Source organism: Muscardinus avellanarius, assembly GCF_963383645.1.
Source record: "Muscardinus avellanarius genome assembly, chromosome: 13".
Lineage (NCBI taxonomy): Eukaryota > Metazoa > Chordata > Mammalia > Rodentia > Gliridae > Muscardinus > Muscardinus avellanarius.
Genome location: NC_137799.1, coordinates 5,650,375 through 5,669,458, shown reverse-complemented (window position 1 = coordinate 5,669,458; position 19,084 = coordinate 5,650,375). Strand labels below are relative to the sequence as shown.

The window sequence follows — 19,084 nt, the reverse complement described above, 5'->3', positions numbered from 1 at the left end:
GCGTGTGCGGAGGCCAGGCTCCGACCCCAGGCCTGGGCTTTCCCGTAGCCGGCTCCTCCTCCTCCTCCTGGCCCTGAACCCCATACAGAGGAGTTAAAGTAAAAGGAAAGAAAAAGCAAGTGTTTCAGGAAGTCAGCTGCAAGTGAGGACTGAGATGGAGAGAGGATGGTGAGGAGAGGAGACCACAGTTGACCCGGAAGGGCGGCCTCAGGCTGGGCCAGGCCAGCAGGGTCTCCCCTTCCCTGACCCGTGGGAAGCAGGAGGCCGCCGGGGGCGCAGCACAGCGAGATCCGCCCGCCGCACAAGGTAGAATGGTTGTATGTGCTGAATGACCAGCGCGCTGGGGTTTGGATCTGAGCAGTATTATTATGTGTCAGTCTACGCTAGCGGGGCGCGCTGGCTGTTACCGGTACTTGGGTGGGATCACCACCAGCGGCTGCCCGTACTTGGGCCTCCACATGAGGACCTGGGCGTCGTTGGCGTTGGGCTTGACCAGGGCGCTGGGCGGGATGGGCTCGTTCTTGGTCAGGATTTTGGGCTGGTCCTGGGCGATGGGCTCCCGCAGCCGGGCGCGCTGGCCCAGGGGCCGGCTGGGGTTCACCTCGATGCTCAGCTGCATGCGCCAGTGCAGGGTCTGCAGGATGATCATGTCATTGGTGGAGGTGTTGGTGGCTACCAGCCAGGTGGTGAAGCTCTGGTCGCGGTAGATGTTGGTCAGCCTGGCCACGTTGCTCTCGCTGACCGGCACGGCCCACGTGACGCTGGGGTAGAAATTGTCATTCATGCTAATGATGAACCTGGAGTCTCTCTTGGTGGGGCCCACGATGGTGCAGGTCTCCGTGGTGTTACCGTACCAGGGGTAGTTGACCCCGTCCGAGTCACTGATGGCCTCGATCTTGCCCTCCTGGAGGTCAGGGAGCTCCCAGCTGGACCTGAGGACAGGAGGGCCGGGTCACTCACACGGTCATCAACAAGCCTTCTCCGGCTTGTCGTCCCAGCAGCGTTCGGGAGGCTGAGACCGGAGGATCGCGGTTCTCGGGCAGCCTCAGCTACTTAGAGGCCCTCTGCAACTCAGTGAGACCCGGTTTCAAAATAAAGAATAAAAGATAGGACTGGGGGTGTCGCTCGGAGCTAGAATGCTCCTGGCTTCCGTTCCCAGTATCGCAAAAAGGAAAAAAGGAAAAAGCCTTTTCTGAATGCTTCTGGTGGCCTGGGCTGTCTGTCCTGGGTCTGAGGACAGAGCAGACACAAACAAGCAGACCCAGCCCCGTCGCCTATGTGGCTTGCTGGCAGGCACAGAGCAGAGGCCTGTCGTCAGCACTGGTGATAAGAGTAACTCAGAGAAGGGCAGGCCAACACCCGGGCGCGGTGGTGTGCGCTTGGAATCCCACAATCTGAGGCTGAGACAGAAGGAGTGAAGGTTGGAGGTCAGCCTCAGCAACTTAGAGACACCTTGTCTTAAAGAAATAGAATAAGGGCCGGGCGTGGTGGCGCACGCTTGTAATCCCCGCGTTTGGCAGGCTGAGACAGGAGGATCGCACAGGTTCGAAACCAGCCTCGGCTACTTAGTGAGGCTCTCAGCAACTTAGTGAGACCCTGTTTTCAAATAAAATATAAAATAGGTCTCGGAGTATAGCCCGGAGGTAAAAAGCCTCTGGGTTCCACCCCAGTAACCCCCCCCCAAAAAAAAAGAATAAAATAAGGCTGGGGGAGCCGGGTCTGGTGGCACGCACTTGTAATCCCAGCATTTGGGAGGCTGAGACAGGAGGAACATGGTTTGCAGCCAGCCTCAGCAAGTAGCGAGATTCTCAAAATAGTGAGATCTTGTTTCAAAACAAAATAATAAAATAAGGCTGAGGGCATAGCTCAGAGGTACTGGTTTAATCCCAGCACACACACACAGCCTGTTTCTGGAGGGCTCCGTGGTGTCATGGGTGTGCAGGAGGAGCGGCACGGGTATGGCGTCCTGGGCTTTGGGGTGTCTGGGCGGGGGGTGGGGTGGGATGCCGCAGGTCAGGCGCGGGCCTCCGCCGCCTCGCTGAGGTCCCCAGCACAGTTTCCTCACCCGCCCCCACTTCCCTTTCTTCTCGTTCAGTCGTGTGGGGCTGGGTAGAGATGCTGGTCCCTGAGCCGCGCTGCCGCCCCGAGGGCCCTGCGGTTGGGGCCACGGCTGCGTGGGACCCTGTGTCCCAGAGCAAGCGGACAGCGGACAGTGGACAGCGGCGCATCTTTTCTTTTCTCTGGATGTGCGTGCGCGCACGCATGTGTGTGTGTGTGTGATTATGTGTGTGCCACCACACCAGGTAGAGATTTTTTTTTCTTGGTAGTAATGAGTGAATCCAGGGGCATTCTACCTCCAAGCCACACCCCCCAAGCCTATTTTTATTCTCTCTCTCTCTCTCTCTCTTTTTTTTTTTTTGGCGGTACTGGTAATGTAGGCGGTACCCAGCCTTTTTTTATTCTTAATTTTGAAACAGGGCCTCACTAAGTTTCGGAGGCCTCACTAAGTAGCTGAGGCTAGCTGCAAACCTGCGATCCTCCTGTCTCAGACTTCCAAGTACTGGAATTACAAGCATCCACCACCACATCTGCTATTTTATTATTATTAGTATTATTAATTTTTTTTTTGGAACTGTGGTTCCTGGAAACCCTTCTACCTCCGGGCTACACTCCCAGACCTATTATATATATATATTTGGAAACAGGGTCTCTTAAGCCAGTGTGGCTGGCTCTGAACCTGCGCGATCCTCTGTCCCCACCTCCCAAGCACGGGGATTACAAGCGTGCGACACCACGCCGGCCTGTCTCAAAATTTAAAGCACAAATTTTTTTAAAAAGGCTGAGGGTGGAGCTTAGTGGTAAAATCCCTGAGTTTAATCCCCAGCACTACAAAAAAAATAAAATACAAACATGGCGTGGTAGCTATAATCCCAGTACTTGGCAGGCTGAGACAGGAGGATGGTAGGTTGGCAGCCAGCCTCGGCTACTTAGTGAGGCCCTCTGCAACTCAGTGAGACCCTGTTTCAAAATAAAGAATAAAAAATAGGGCTGGGGGTATAGCTCGGAGGTAGGATGCCCCTGGGTTCAACTCCTAGTACCGCAAAAAGTAAACAAACAAACAAAATAGGGCTGGGAGTAGAGGTAGACTGCTCCTGGGTTCAATCCCCAGTACTGAAAAAAACAAAACAAAACAAAAACCAGCAGCCCCAGTGCACTGTGGGGGAGCAGCACGGTCAAGGCTGTGGCTTCGGGGACCTGGGGCAAGGGTCCAACCTCAGCCCACCACCGGCTGCAGAGTAGGTGGCCAGACGGGCCTTCTGGGGACCGCTGGGGGAGGTGCCAGCACTGGACACCAGCTTCTAGCACTAACAGATCTGTCAGCCCTGATGTGACCTAAAGCTTGTTTTGACCTCCTTTGTATTTTCAGATTAAAGAATGGTCGTTCCAGGCCTGATGGCGCACGCTGGTAATCCCAGTACTCGGGAGGCTGAGACAGGAGGATCAAGGCCAGCCTCAGCTACTTAGCTACTTCGCAACTCAGTGAGACCCTGTTTCAAAACAAAGAATTAAAAATAGGGCTGGGGGTGTAGCTTGGAGGTAGAATGCTCCTGGGCTCCATCCCCAGTACCGAAAAAAAAAAAAAAATTTCAACATGCTGCCAGGGAGGGCTATTGCCTCTGAATGGCAGCCACTCTGCTTCCAAGGTCACAGACAGACCAACAGGGCCTGTGGTCACGCTCCTGTCCCTGTCCTCCGGGATGTGGGGACCCCAAAGGATGACAGTTAGCTGCAGGCTTGAAGCAGGACCTCGGGATGTTTTGGGGGGCCCCAGCTCGTGTGGAGTGGCCTCCACAGCATCTCATAACACCCCGACTCCTGCTGCTCCCCCCAGCAGAGGCCTGCGGGATGTCTGTTACCACAGTGGCCACGGTGCCGTGACCCGATGCACTGGGCACTGCCCTGGCCGGCGGCAATGCCCGGGCCTGCTCCCTGTTCCCCAGCCCTCTGCCTTCACCCTCACCCCTCCTGGGCCTCCCAGCCTCCGGTCTGTTTTCCCCAGAGGCCCCTGATCTCTCTCTCCCTCTCCCTCTCCCTCTTTCTCTCTCTCTCTCTCTTCTTGGTACTGGGGATTGAACCAGAGGCATTCTACCTCCAAGCTATACCCCTAGCTGTTTTATTTATTAAATAATTAATTATCCATTTATTTATTTGTTTATTTTGTGGTACTGGGGATTGAATCCACAGGAATTCTACCTTTGAGCTACACCCCAGCCAGATTTTATTTCTTATTTGGAAACAGAGTCTCACCAGGTTGATGGGAGTCTCACTACTTGCTGAGGCTGTCCTTGAACTTGTGACCCTCCTTTCTCAGCCTCCCAAGTACAGGGATTACAGGCATGCACCACCATGCCCGGCAATTATTTATTTATTATTATTGTTGTTGTTGTTGTTGTTGTTGTTGTTGTTGTTATTGTGTTACTGGGGGTAGAACCCAGGGGCCTTCTACCTCCAGGCTATGCTTCCAGACCTATTTTGTAATTTATTTGGAAACAGGGTCTCACTAAATTGCTGAGAAGCTCACTAAGCTTCTGAGGCTGGCTTCGAACCTGTGATCCTCCTGTCTCAGCCTCCCAAGTACTGGGATTATAAGCGTGCCCACCATGCCAGGCAGTTATTTGTATTTTGAAGCAAGGCCTTGCTAAGTTGCTGAGGTTGGCCTGCAGTTCTCCTGTCTCAGCCTCCCTGATACTGGGATTAGAGGTTGAGCCGCATCCAGGCTCCTGTGACCCTTTAAAAATACAACCTGGGCAGGTCTCTCCGACGCCGTTAAATCTGCCACGCGCCCCATTGCTCTGGAATCCAGATGTGGTCAAAGCCCAGTTCCCGCGCGGGCACCGCGCACACCCCCCCCCCAAGCTCCCATCTCAGGACCTTCGGTCAGAAGCAGCATCCTCCTCCTCCTAGGCCAGTCAGGGACCGGCCACTCGGCTCTGGGGCCTCCTCTCAGGGAGGCGTGCCCGACCCTTCACACCGGCCAGCGGGCCCCATCAGTGCTCCATGCCAGTGGACCCGCGTCCTGCTGCTTCCTGGCATGTGAACAGGGCGATTAATGAAGCCCTCATTTGTGGGCAATCTCTTCCCCAGATGGACCACGAGGGCAAGAGAGGACAGCGCCGGGCCTGCCCTGCGTGCTGCCACAGCCAGGATTCGTCCTGTGTGAGGCCCAGAACGAGGCAGGACTGATGCTGGCCGTGCCCGCTGGGGTCTGCGGGGCAGCGGAGGAGCCGAGGAGCGGAGGAGCCGGCCCTGGAGCTGCCGCGGCCTCCGCCCCGGCAGAGGTGGGGGCAAGCCCAACTAGCCGGGTGGGCTATCGCCATGGCGGTGCTGGCGCCAGCTGGCACTGTCCACGCAGGGCAAGCCAGGCGCCACACGTGCCCGAGAGAGGGGGCTGCAGACACGTTTCTAGAAGAGGGATGGGCAAATCACAGGCCTGATTCAAGGTCATGGCCGAAGCTCACACAGGAGCTGGCTGTGTGTGTGTGTGTGTGTGTGTGTGTGTGTGTGTGTGAGAGAGAGAGAGAGAGAGAGAGAGAGAGAGAGAGACAGAGACAGAGACAGAGACAGAGACAGAGGATGGGACTCAGGAACATTCTACCTTTGAATTAGACTTCCAGCTCCATTTTATTTTATTTTGAAACAGGGTCTCACTAAGTTGCAGAGGGCCTTGCTAAGTATCTGAGGCTGGCCACAAAGCTGGGATCCTCCAGTCTCAGCCTCCCAAGTCCTGGATGACAAGCGTGCGCCACCACGCCCGGCTCTGAGCCGGCTCTTACCCACTGGGCTCTCAGCAGCAGCAGGTGCGTGCAGAACACAGGCACGCAGGTGGAGGGCCTGAGTGGCACCAGGCCTGCTTGTGAGCCACCTGGGGCGCAGAGAGGCTGCTGCTGGAGGCTGGGGACAGGGAGGCTGCCCCTGAGGGTGTCACCTGGTGGCTCCAGCTCAGGACTTCAGGCCTCTGAGACAGACGCTGGGAGTGACTTGTGACCTTTGCTAGGCCGACATGAGCTCCCTTCCCGACTCTGCCAGAAAGAACGGCCGGAATGAGGACCGGTAGGCAGCGCGTGGCGGGCGGAGGCCTGGGTGCTCTCTCTAGCCTGTGTCTCCCATTAAATCTTGGGGTCCCCAGGGCTCTCTGGCTAGGAACCCCCAGCCCTGGACCCTAAAGCCACGCAGGCCAGGACCGGGCTTACCAAGCAACACATGCGTCTTCATTTCCGTCTCGTCTATGTGTTTCTGTATTCCTTTTTATTTAGGTGTATATATTTTATATAAATATACTTATATAATATGTTAAAATATATTGAAAATATATGTTAAATATATATTTTTTATGGTATTGGGGGTTGAGCTCAGGGGTGTTTTACTTCTGAACTATATGCCCAGTCTAGTTTAGTTTATTTTGAAACAAGGTCTCACTAAGTTGCCAAGGGCGTCTAAGTTGATAAGGCTGTCCTCGAACCTGCAATCTTCCTGCTTCAGCGTCCCAAGTGATGTTTTCTAGTATACATTAAATGTATTGCTTTAAAATAAAATCCAGCCAGTACTTGGGAGGCTGAGATAGGAGGATGGCAAGGTTGAAACCAGTCTCAGCAAGTAGGCTAGATCCTGTTTCAAAATAAGAAGCAGGTCTGGGGGTGTAGCTTGGAGATAGAACGATGCCCCTGGGCTCAGTCCCCAGAACCACAAAAATAAATAAATAATAAATAAATAAAATATAAAATTCAGCTCTCAATCCAGTGATTTCAATAGAACACCTTCTACCTCCTGTAATGCCATGCATGGGTGGCTTTAAGGAACAGAACGCGTTGGCTGCCGGGCGTGGTGACGCACGCTTGTCATCCCAGCATTCGGGAGGCTGAGACAGGAAGATTACGGTTCGCAGCCAGCCTCAGCTACTTAGTGAGGCCCTCTGCGACTCATTGAGTCCCTGTTTCAAAATAAAGAATTAAAAAATAGGTCTGGGGTGTAGCTTGGAGGTAGAATGCTCCTGGGTTTCATCCCCAGTACTGGAAAGAAGAAGGAGGAGGAGGAGGAGGAGGAGGAGGAGGAGGAGGAGGAGGAGGAGGAGGAGGAGGAGGAGGAACCCCTTGGCAGGGAGGGCCCTGAGGTCCAGGCAAGGGTCTGCCTGGGCACGGGGCTGTCTTTCCCTGGGCCCAGCCGCTCACATGAGCCAGATGGGAACTTAGGACTGATGTCACCTGATCCCCAACTTAGTAGATTTTGGAAATTTGATACAATTTGCAAAGAGCACTCATTCTAGAAAAATCTAACAACTTTATAGAAGCTAGTGTGCAGAAGTCCCTTCACACAGGGAAGGTTCCTGGTCCCCGCCCGCCTTGCGAAGCTGCCCCCGCGCGGCCCGCCACCCCGCGCCTGCTCCAGCTCGCGGAGGGGCCCCAGGTTCCTCCTCCCGACCCCGCCCTGGGGTTCCCCAGCACAAGCCCCGCTCTTTCTAGACAACCGTGTGCTTCCTACCCACCCCACGCCCTACCCTGAGGCAGAAAGACCCACGGTGCCTGCTGGATTTTAGTTTTTAGTTATAAACTATGTACTTTTTTAAAAACACAGGCCAGAATTTTTTTTTTTTTTTATGGTACTGGGGATGGAACCCAGGGCCATTCTACCTCCGAGCTACACCCCAGACCATTTTTTATTCTTTACCTTGAAACAGGGTCTCACTGAGTTGCAGAGGGCCTCACTGAGTAGCTGAGGCTGTCTGCGAACCCAGATCCTCCTGTCTCAGCCTCCCAAATGGCTGGGATTACAAGCGTGCGCCACCACGCCCGGCCACAGGCCATAAATTAGTATATAAATAAAGTGAAAACTGAAAGCCCTCTCTGCCATCTCCCTCTTCCCCCACTGTGCCTGCTCACCAGGTTCCGCTGGATAAACATCCTTCTAGACCTTTCTCTGCAACAGGATACGTTACCAAGTCCAGTGTTTTCTTTTTTAAAATAAATGGGTTCCTATGCTATTGTCTTACAGTATGTAAGAACAAAAAAAGAAAAAAGAAAAAGAAAGAAAATATATTTCTTTTATGGTGCTGGGGACTGAACTCTGGGGCATTCTACCTCTAAGCTACATCCCCAGCCCTGTTTTATTTGAAACAAGATCTTCTAAATTGCTGAGGCTGGCCTCGAACCAATGGTTCTCTTGCCTCCTCCTCCCAAATACTGAGATTACAGATGTGTGCCACCATGCCCAGGTACTAGGGACTGAACTCGGCACATTTTTTATCTTTTGTTTGGAAACAGGTCTCACGAGGTTGCTGAGAGTCTGTCTGTGTTGCTGAGGCTGTCCTCAAATCTATGAGTCTCCTGTCTTAGCCTCCCAAGTATTGGGGTTACAGGCAGTACCACCACACCTGGCCACATCTATTTTCTATTTTTCTCTTTTTGTGTGTGTGTGGTACTGGGGATGGAACCCAGAGGCTTTCTACCTCCGGGCTATACTCCCAGACCTATTTTTATATTTTATTAGAAACAGGGTCTCACTAAGTTGCTGAGAGCCTCACTAAGTAGCTGAGGCTGGCTTCAGATCTGTGGGATCCTCCTGTCTCAGCCTCCCGAGCGCGGGGATTACAGTGTGCGCCACCACGCCCGGCTCTATTTTCTATTTTTCTACAGAAATGGTATAGAATGATTTTCCCACCTGGGAAGAAAATCTCTAGGTCCACGTGGTCATTTGCAGTAACCTCTATTCTATCCTGGAGACACACTATAACCCCCCCTAATGAGGACACTAGAGTTGTCTGGGCTTTTTATATATTTGGGGGGGTCACTGGAGATTGAACCCAGAGGCATTCTACCATCTAGCTGCACCCCCACCGTGTGTGTGTGTGTGTGTGTGTGTGTGTGTGTGTGTGGTACTGGGGATTGAACCCGGGTACCACACACGGGTCTGGGGATGGAACCCAGGGGCATTCAACCTCCGAGCTACACCCCCTGCCCTATTTTTTATTCTTTACTTTGAAACAGTCTCACTGAGTTGCAGAGGGCCTCACTAAGTAGCCGAGGCTGGACGTGAACCGCGATCCTCCTGTCTCAGCCTCCCAAATGCTGGGGTTACAAGCGTGCGCCACCACGCCTGGCTTTCATGCCTGGCTTTTTAAATCTTTATTTTGAAACAGGGTCTCCCTAGGTTCCTGAGAATCCTGCTGCGGGCCGAGGCTGTCCTCAAACCCTCGATCTTCCTGTCTCAGCCTCCCAAGTACTAGGATTACAAACGTGCATCACCACGCTCCGCCTGCTATTAGGGACACTGCAGGTGTTGATGTCCTCACCCTATCTCTCCGCTCCAGCTCCTGTGTTTGCATGCCTCTTAACTCATTCGTAAGCGAGCTTCCTTGCTGGGTGACTTGATAAACCAGCCCTGAGCTGGGGGACAAGGGGCCTGTGAGCTAGACTCCAAAAGTGAGGCGCCCCCATGGAAGGGCGTGCCGATGTGGACAGCCACGCTCGCCTGACGGGAGCTGCCTGGGCTCTCCTCCATAGACGAGGGGCACCCTGGTCTTTTCCACCCAGGTCCACCAACCGCACAGGATCTCAGCGTTCTGGCTGGCATTGCCCTGATGGGTCTGGCCCCCGGTGGCTTCTAGAGCGTCCCCAGAGGACAGCCCGTTCCCAGCCCTGGGAAGGTGGACGAGGACTGCAGCCACCGCCTGTCCAGAGGGAGTTCTCTTTGGGCCAGACCATCCCCCACCACTTCCTCCCACCCCCAAGCCTCAAAACAAGGACTTCCCTCTCCCACCACCCCGCCCTGGCCTCAGCCAGGCCCGGCAGATGGGGGAGGTCGCCTTCCGGTCCCGGAGAGGAAGCCTCGTCCTCGATTGTATTGTGCAGAGCCCGAAGCTCAGGGCCTGGCTTCAGGAAGAGGCCACATGGTCAGCAGGGACATTCCTCCAGACTGTCCCCACATCTGCTGGCGCGCGGCTAGTCCCCTCAAGGAAGCAGCTGCAGGTCTCGGAGACTAAAATCAGGACGTCCCCAGTCCTGGGGAGCATCCTAGAGATAACGGGATGGAAGGGGAGCCCAGGGCTCACCCCAGCGCAGCGGCTCCCCGCCCTGCCCAGCCCTCTTAACCCTATGTCGACAGGCACGTGGGCCAGAGGGACCCACAGGGCTCATGGCCGCAGGCCTGCCTGCTACAGAAGGGCACGGGAAGCACCCAGCACCTAGAACAGCACTCTGCCACGCAGAGCGAGCAGGGCGAGCCCAGGACAGCGCGCACCGTCTCCCACGCAGGCGAGAAGCTGCGCCTTGTCACTTGGAAGGCGACGCGGGCTGACAGGTGGCAGCTGGGGAATGCGGAGGACGCCTGTGGAGGCAGGTGTCTCCGGCAGTGTGGGGGGCTGGCTTCTAAAGCGATGTGGGTTGGACCCAAAACCATATAGAATCCTCGCCGCAAGCTGGCGCGGGGGGCGGGGAGCATCTCCCAGCCCGTCAACGTCGGGGCATTACCGAAGGGGGTGTTTGCTGCGTTATCATTCCATTTCGAATCCTTCCAGCCCAGAATGTCATGCTAAAAAGTTCTCCTCCTGGCTTAGAGATTAATTTCAGGCAGGGATAACGCTTGGGGTATTATGGATTTCGGGGTTTAAGTATTTGGAATTAATATTTTGGACATGAACCCATTTGTGAAGAACGGAAGCCCTAATCTAGCCTTGGCCTCCTGGTGGGTCCCTCCCCAGCCCACTATAGCCCAATGCCTGGCTTTCTCGATTTCTTTTCTGGTACTGGGGAATGAATTCAAGGGTATTCTACCTTCAAGCTATGCCCCCAGCCCTTTTTTAAAAATATGTTTTAATTTGCCGGGCGTGGTGGCACACGCTTGTACTCTCCCAGCATTCAGGAGGCTGAGACCGGAGGATCGCGGTTCGCAGACAGCCTCAGCTACTTAGTGAGGCCCTCTGCAACTCAGTGAGACCTGGTTTCAAAATAAAGAATAAAAATTAGGGCAGGGGGTGTAGCTCGGAGGTCGAATGCCCCTGGGTTCCATCCCCAGACCCGCAAAAAAAAATTTTTTTTTAATTTTTCAAATAGGATCTCACTAAATTGCTGAGGGCCTCATTAAGTTGCTGAGGCTGGCCTTGAGCCTGTGATCTTCCTGTCTCAGCCTCCCAAGTACTGGGATAACAGGCGATTCGTGATTCACATCTATCGGAGTTGAGTTTTGTTGTTCTCAACTAGGGTGATCTCCTTCTCCTCCCGGGGGACACTGGCCACGTCTGGGGACATCTGTGACTGTCACACCATGGAGGGGGCGTTTACTGGCATCAAGAGGGCAGAGCCCACAGATGGTACTCAAAGTCTCCCCATGCCCAGGCCAGCCTCCCGCATGAAGGAGTGTCCTACCCTGGCCCAGGCCCGGAGGAGGGACGATTCTGGCTGGTGGAGGTTTCTGCCTAATCCCACCAACTCACAGCTACACTTTCTTTCACGCCACACACGGGCTTTAAAAAAAACCTCAAATACAGCCAGGCCTGGTGATGTCATCCCAGTACCTGAGAGGCTGAGACCAGAGGACTGCAGATTTGAGTCCAGCCTCAAAATTAAAAAAATAAGGCATGTGTGATGGCACACACCTCTAATCCCAGTACTTGGAAGGCTGAGATGAGAGGATCACAGGTTCAAGGACAGCCTCAGCAAGTAGTGAGACTCTCATCAACCCTGTTTCAACATTTTTTTTAAAAAATTTAAGCCAGGCGTGGTGGCACGCACTTATAATCCCAGCATTTGGGAGGCTGAGACAGGAGGATCATGGTTCACGGCCAGCCTCAGCTACTTAGTGAGGCCCTTTGTAACTCAGTGAGACCCTGTTTCAAAATAAAGAATAAAAAACAGGACTGGGGGTGTAGCTTGGAGGCAGAACGCCCCTGGGCTCCACCCCCAGTACTGAAAAACATTTTAAAGATAGGGCTGGGGGTGCAGTTTGGAGGTAGAATGCCTCTGGGTTCAATTTCCAGTACCAAAAATAAATATATAAAATAACAAGGGTTAGGGGTTTAGCTCCAAGGTGGAAAGCCCCTGAATTCTATCCCCAGGACCAACAAAAAGGAAAAAACTAAGAAATAGTAGCTGTCCAGGAAGTCTCGGGCGGGGAAGACTAGAAGGTTCTTTTAAACGCCACCAAAATGTTCCTGTTTGCGCTCAGGAAGGAGCCTGGCAGAAGGCTGCATCCAGGCATCTTGTAGAGGGGCCCTGGGTGCCTACCGGGTGTGCGGTAACGCAGAGGTCTGCAGCGCGGTGGAGGAACCACGCCCCTTGGTCATTCAAGGCCTCGGGTGACTGATAAAACTTATTGCTATGATCCCCCAAAGATAATCAGGAGTCCCCTCCTCCCAGCAGTCCTCGGAGGGCTCGCTCCTTAAGCCCATTTATAGAAGACTTCTAGAGAGGAACCCCTGAGCCTCATTCTGCCAGGGTGCTCCATGCTGCCCCCCACTCCCCAGCGCTGGTCCTACCCCACCTGGGCTTTGGGACCCTGCACACTCTGGGAGAATGCAATGGAAGGTGTCCCCGGGAGGGAGAGCGCGCAGGAACCCCCAGGGGCAAACGGGGTGGGCGGCCTTTAGCCATTTCAACGGTCCCTGGCTAATGCTATTTTTAACTTTTTAGAAGTTGGGGCGTGGCCCCTGGGTGAAAGGGGAAGCCTTAGCCAGAGAGGAAAGCCGTTATGAGGAGTAGCTGACATCTGTCCTATTTCTGTAGTTTCGGCCAAGATCCTCGGCACTAAAAATCCCATGGATGGCTCGCTGACATCCGGCCGATAGAATCGCTATCACAGGTGCCAATGACAGGGACTTCATCAAGGACGACAGCTGCCACCTTTTTTTTTTTTTTTTTTTTTGGTGGTACTGGGGTTCCTGGAAACCCTTCTACTTCCGGGCTACACCCCCAGACCTTTTTTTTATATATTTATTTGGAAACAGGGTCTCTTAAGCCAGCGAGGCTGGCTTCGAACCTGCGCGATCCTCCCATCTCCGCCTCCCAAGCGCGGGGATGACAAGCCTGCGCCACCACGCCCGGCAGCTGCCACCTTTAAGTATTCAAGGAGAGTGGGCCTGATGCTGGCTGCCTGACACGGGTTGTGTCTACAGTGGCGGCAGCGGGGAAGGGACCGTGCTGAGCCAGCCCCGTTTGCTGATAAGGAGCGACAGCCTCTGACCTCCCGCCTGGCTCTGCTTGACCACAGAATCCAAGACCCAGGAGGCTCTCTAGGAGGAGCTGAGGACTCGCACAGCGGCGGTGACATCACCCTGGTCCCTGACTCTCAGCCGCCCCAGGACAACTCAGGGAAAACATCAGGCTTGGTCTGAACCCCCCTCGGAAAACCTTTGTTTCTCCACAACTGTCCCGGATGCCTGGCAAGGCCAGGGGAGGCTTCGGGGCCCAAGGCTTCTCAGGAAAAAGGTCCTCCCCAAATAGCTAAGAGTCACGTTTCGCTTCCTGGAATGGAAACGCCAGTCCCCCGCCCAAAGCGCACTGATAGCTTCTCTTGTGAAGACTGCACTGTTGGAGCCCCCCCCCCCTGCCCCGCAAGCACATCCAGGTGCCCCACAGGCCCCACGGTCTTTGGAGTGATCAAAGTTACACCCAGGCTTTAAGTTTGACCCTGGCCCTCCTGCTGCCCTTAGCACCTGGAGTTGCTAAGTAGAGAAGGCCACCCTCCCCAGCCTGCTGTTTCTAGGTGGCCCAGGACGGCCTCCCATCTGTGATAAGTCCCAGGTCCTAAAAGTCCCCTCTTCCTCTCTCCCAACACCAAAGTGACAGGCATGGGGTAGCCGCCCAGCAAGGGGCTGTGGGACTGTGTCCACGGCCACTCCCGGGGGTCAGCTGGGGGTCCTGCTCCCCATGGCCCCGGTAGCTCTCAGTAGGGCGCTTGAGCTCAGAAATGGCTGTTTTCAAGCCAGGCGTGGTGGCGCACGCTTGTAATCCCAGCGCTTGGGAGACTGAAACAGGAGGATCGCGCAGGTTCGAAGCCAGCCTCAATCATGTAGTGAGGCTCTCGGCAACTTAGTGAGACCCTGTTTCCAAATAAAATATTAAAAAAAAATAGGTCTGGGAGTATAGCCCGGAGGCAGAAAAGCCCCTGGCAGTACCACAAAAAGAGAAAGAAAGAAAGGAAAGAAGGAAGGAAAGAAAAAAAGAAATGGCTGTTTTCACCACCGCTGTCCTGGGGTGACCAAGTCAAGTGACTTTCCCAAGAGTATCTACAGCTGTTCTAACCACATCAGGCAGGGCCTTCTCTGGAGTCAAAGGACGTGTCAGAAAAAGCCCTACGGTTTCAGCGTCCTCACTGCGACCTAGGCCACCTTAGGGACATTTCAAAGGCCAGGCTGCAGGGAAGCGGCCAGCGGGCTCTCCTAGCCACCCCTAGCAAGGGCTCCAACGGAGGGACACGGGACCCAGACGCGTCCCGTCCCCGCGAAGCCCCTGCCTGGGAGGCAGACTCCCCGCGGCAAAGCAAACTGGGTATCTTCAACGCGCGGCTCCTTTAGCACGACGCGCTACAGGAGAGACAAGTTCGGGCCCCACCACATCCCCACGGAGAGGTCTGGAGGCTTCAGGGAGCCCCGAGTGGCAGCCACACGGACTGGCGCGGGGACAGAGCAGCAGCCTCCCCCTCTGGTGAACCCTGTGGCCCTGATAATCTTCAAGCAGACGGCATGCTTGCTTGCCAAAGAAAGAGACACCGGAAGAAATGTTACGGTTTTCTTGGCATCTCGCGGGGAAGGACACAGGAACCCTGGGAGCCAGGGACAATTAGAGAAGAGGTCTCAGAGCCATGACCTGAATGTGGGTCGACAAGCAACAAGCCCAGAGACACAGGCCACTCGCACACCCGCCTCAAGCCTCCCCGCAGCCCGGGAAGGCCCCTTCTCCAGGCTCGGCTGAGCTGGGTCCCCGGTACTCACATGCCCTGCTCCCCGTACTGGTTGTAGAATTCCATGTGGCTGCACGCCTGGATCCAGCCCACAATCCACGTCTCCTTCTTGGGGATGGGCGGCATGACCACCTGGGCCGAGGCCCTGAAGTGGGGCGTCCGGTAGCGGAGGACCACGCTGGAGGACTCGTCGATGCTGGTGGGGATGGGGTCAATGGAGGCTTTCACATCAATCACCGTGATCCCTTCCCGGAAGACTCTGGCTTTACCTCCGATGCTCTGAATACAGCCCATGGCACACAAGATCGCTCTGATCTCCAGGGAAGGCCAGCAGTCCCAGAGGGAAGCGGGCATTGAAAGCAGGGAGGCGGCCGGACCCAGTGCAGACGCGCGAGCCAATCTCAGACCTCGAGGCTGATATCCATAGGACAGAAGACTCGCGGGGTTCAGAAGGGGGTTTGCATATAACTACCGCGGCTCCGTTTATAAATAAGGATTCTGCTCATCTCAAGAGCCCGAGGCGCTCTCTTCTTTTCCTAGCGGTGGACAAAAATCACCGATATTCTTTGGGTTTAAAAAGAGAGAGAGAGAGAGAGAAGGAGAGAGAGAAAAGTTTGGAGCTCAGCGGCCGGGCAGGCGGCTCGGCTGCGGCCCCGGGGTGGGGGGCTCCGGGTGCCCGCGCGGGGGTCGCCGGCCGGGCGGGGGTCCGCGCTCGCGCCTGGCCCCGCACCGACTCCGCCCGCCTCCCGCTGCTCCACCTGCGCGCGGCGGGCGCGGCGAGGACCCGCGGGTGGAGGGCCGGCGGCAGAGTTGAGCCCAACTTGGCGGGGCGCGGCGGCTCGGGCGGGCTCCCCGGCGGGCTCCCCGGCGGCGGCGGCCTCAGCGCCGCGCGCTCCAGCGAATAATCGCCGCCCGTGACATCTCCGCTGACACCGCGGGGCGCGGGCGCCCCCGGCCCGGCTCGGCGCCCCCCCGCGCCGCCTTACTCTATGGGCATGGGGAGCGCGCGGTCGCCGCAGCCCCGGGCGCGCCCCGCAGCCGCATCGGAAAGGCAACCAGGTCAAACTTTGCAGAAACTCGGCCCCCGCCCGGCGCGGCCCGCCGCCCCCCGCCCAGCCCGCGGGGATGCGGGTCCGCAGGGGCGGCGGGCGGCGGCGCCTCCTCCTCCCCCCGCCCGCCCGCCCGCCCGCCCGGCCGCGCGCCCGCCCTCCCCCGCGCGCCCGCTCCGGCCCCCGCGCGCTCTGCAGCTGGGGGAGCTGAGCCTCCCCTGGAGAAACGACATTTCCTTTTCAGCCGGCCCCGGGAATTCTGGGTAGTGTAGTTCCGCGGCCGTCTCGGGTCCTGGGGGGCTGCTCCCCGTGCCCTTGGACCTCCACCAGGCCCCCGGGGCCCCAGGAGCCGGGATGCAGGGCCCGGGGTCCTGGCCGCAGGGGCACTGGCGCTGGGGAGATGGGCGGCCTTAGGGGGAAAGTTGGTGCTGTGTGCTGCTCCCCAAGGCTGGCCCGCAGACACCCAGAAAGGCGGTGGCCCCCCCGTAGTGTGAGCAGCCCTATACAAGCCCCGTTTCAGCCACCATCAGCCACCCTGGGTGGGGAGGCCCGCCATCTGTATATTTCACAGCAAGGAATACCTAGGAGACTAAGAGACCCGACCAAAGCCCACCCGACAGGTGTCCCCCCCAGAGATTGGGGCCCAGAAGTTCAAGGGTGCCTGGACGCAGTAGGAAACCCACCCACCTTTCCGAGCAGTCTCACCACGGTACCCCCCTCCTACCTTGCAGCCACCCCGCTCCCCCAGGGAAAGGCTGAATGACTTGACTTCAGGAAACCTGGCAGCCGGGCGTGGTGGCACTTGCTTGTAATCCTAACCCTTGGGAGGCTGAGACAGGAGGATCGCAGGCCTCTGCCACTTAGTGAGGCCTCAGGCAACTTAGGGAGTCCGCGTCGCTGCCGCGCCAGCCGAGCCACAGAGCGGGAAGCAAGCAGCCCGTGCCCGCAGCCACCGACTGCCCCAGCCACAAGGCCACCCTGGCCCGGCCATCGGCGCAGGTCCCCAGTCCAGTGAAGGGGTCATTCCTTTCTCATTCGGCTTGGGTAGCTTATTCCCAGTCCTGCAGACTCAGACCAAAACTGGCAGGCAACTGAACCAGTGCCAGGGGTCAGCCTCATGGAGAGTTTATTACCCCGAGGAGGACCCCGGACCGCACACATGCGTCCCCTGGGCCCTCATGTAAACGTCCTTTACTGGGAAGAAGTCTTAACCTGGCCTCTTAACCCTCGGTGACTTCTCTCCCCATGGACTCAAGGCCGCTACAGGACATTCCGCTCCTCTGGGACTCCTGTTAGCCTTCAGCACCTTCTGTGCGTCAGATAACGATCATTCTATTACTCAGTGTATATGGAAGGAAGATGCTTTCAGAGCCCGCATCCCATCTCCTGTCCCCCAACACCCCAGTTGCCCAGAAGAGAGCAGATTCCACAGGAGGCCTGTGCTCTGCGAGGGCAGGGCCCCCTTCACTCAGCAAGTTTAGGGTGTGCCATCCCTTTGTTGAAAGACAGGTGACATCCCTGAACTCCTAGGCGAGGAAGCCCTGGAGGCGACTTCCTGGGGGTGGGATTACCTCCAGGCCAGTACCCCCACTGTGTGCCAGGCACAGTGTGAGTCAGCATTATCTCCTGCATCCTCTACCTCGACCCTGGGTGGTGGGCTTGCTGGACAGAGGAGCCCAGGATCAGGGATGGTGACTTCTCAGAGTCTGAATCCCAACCCAGGTCTGGCCAACTCGGAAGCCCACACTCAACCCCACCAGGCGCCCTGCCCTTGATGGCTGGACTGACCCTTCCAAGCTCGGCTGGGGCTGACCACTAGGAAGTCCCCCTTACACATCGCCCCCTGTGCAGGACTTTGCCTTGGTCTGCAGGGAAAGGGCCCAGGGCTAGGGCTTGCCGGACTCTGCTGCCCCGGTAGATGAGAAGCCAGGCTGGCTCTCAGACTCCCTGGGCATCCCCGGCGCTGGCCTCAGCCACTCCCTCTGCCCTGCGTGGTCGGGAGCTCCGTGGGTGTTGGGCACAGACCCAGGGCTGGCTCGGCACATGTAGGAGGTTCTGGTACTGGTGTCTGACATCTGTTTGCCACATCAGACACCACAGAGGTACTCGCACCCCTACTATCCCTTCTTCTCCCTTCCTCCCAGGCCTATCTCCCAGACTCCTCTGCCAAGAGGAGAGGTCGGGAGGCAGAGCCCCGTCCCTGCCCCTTGCCAGTGTACGAGGCAGGCGGGGAGCTCTAAGAAGGAGGCTCCCTTGTGTCCCCCTATTCCTGGGACATTGGCCCAGGGAGGTCATGAAAACCCAAAGCCGCACAGCAAGTCAGAAGTAGAAACAACTCTGCCATGGCCAGCCGGGTTTGCACAGGCGTCCTGAACAGGTCCAGAGCCTCAGAGGTCCTCGGAGGGGGCCCGATGGCAGCATCTCCATGCGGAGCGGGGCTCCGTACTCAGCATCCTCTTGGCCTCCCACCGTGACCCCAGGAGCCAGAGCAGTCAGCATCCCACTCAACAGAGGTGGACACAGGCCTGGTGGAGGCAGCCTGGCCCTAGGACCTGAGGTGAGTCCCAGGTGGCAGTTCCCTGAGGGTGTAGGGACCAGTAGCCACCAAAGAGTCGCAAGGCTCCTTGTCTCTCATGGACCAACCTGAATTCAGGGCCACCGCAGGCCCTCCCACGGCTCACCACCCCCACAGGTGGGGTCATCATATGGCAGGAAAGGCATTTTTTTTTGGGGGGGGGGTCCTTGCTGTGCAGACCAGAGGGAGATGTTAAGAGCTGGGATTCTGTTGCCCCGGGAGACAGGGTTCTCTCCCTGACTGCTCGGGACCTGTCAGAGCCAATGGCAAGGCTTGGAATGTCCACCTGGGAGATGGGCGGGAGGGGGCTCACCAGGAGGTGCCTCCAAGGGCAGAGCCCTTCTCAGCCCCTTGCTCGCCTCTGCAGGGGGCAAGGTGGGCCTGGCAGGTGAATAGGGACCAGACCTCCGAGAGGGCCAGTCCTGAAGCCTGCCCTTCAGGACGGGGACAGAAGTTCAGCAAGGTCACCAAGGGGGGCTCCTGGCCCCCACTCGGGAGGATGCCACTCCTCAGT

At 56.7% G+C, this 19,084-nt stretch overlaps 1 protein-coding gene across 1 annotated transcript; it reads right to left on the bottom strand.

Annotated features, from left to right (window-relative positions):
- Positions 1–403: 403 nt before the first annotated feature.
- On the bottom strand, positions 404–15,300 carry FAM78A (family with sequence similarity 78 member A; the record flags this gene model as incomplete). Its single annotated transcript, XM_080708623.1, has 2 exons — positions 404–932; positions 14,978–15,300. The coding sequence occupies 2 exons, from the start codon at positions 15,298–15,300 to the stop codon at positions 404–406; spliced, it is 852 nt and encodes a 283-aa protein (XP_080564749.1).
- Positions 15,301–19,084: the final 3,784 nt, after the last annotated feature.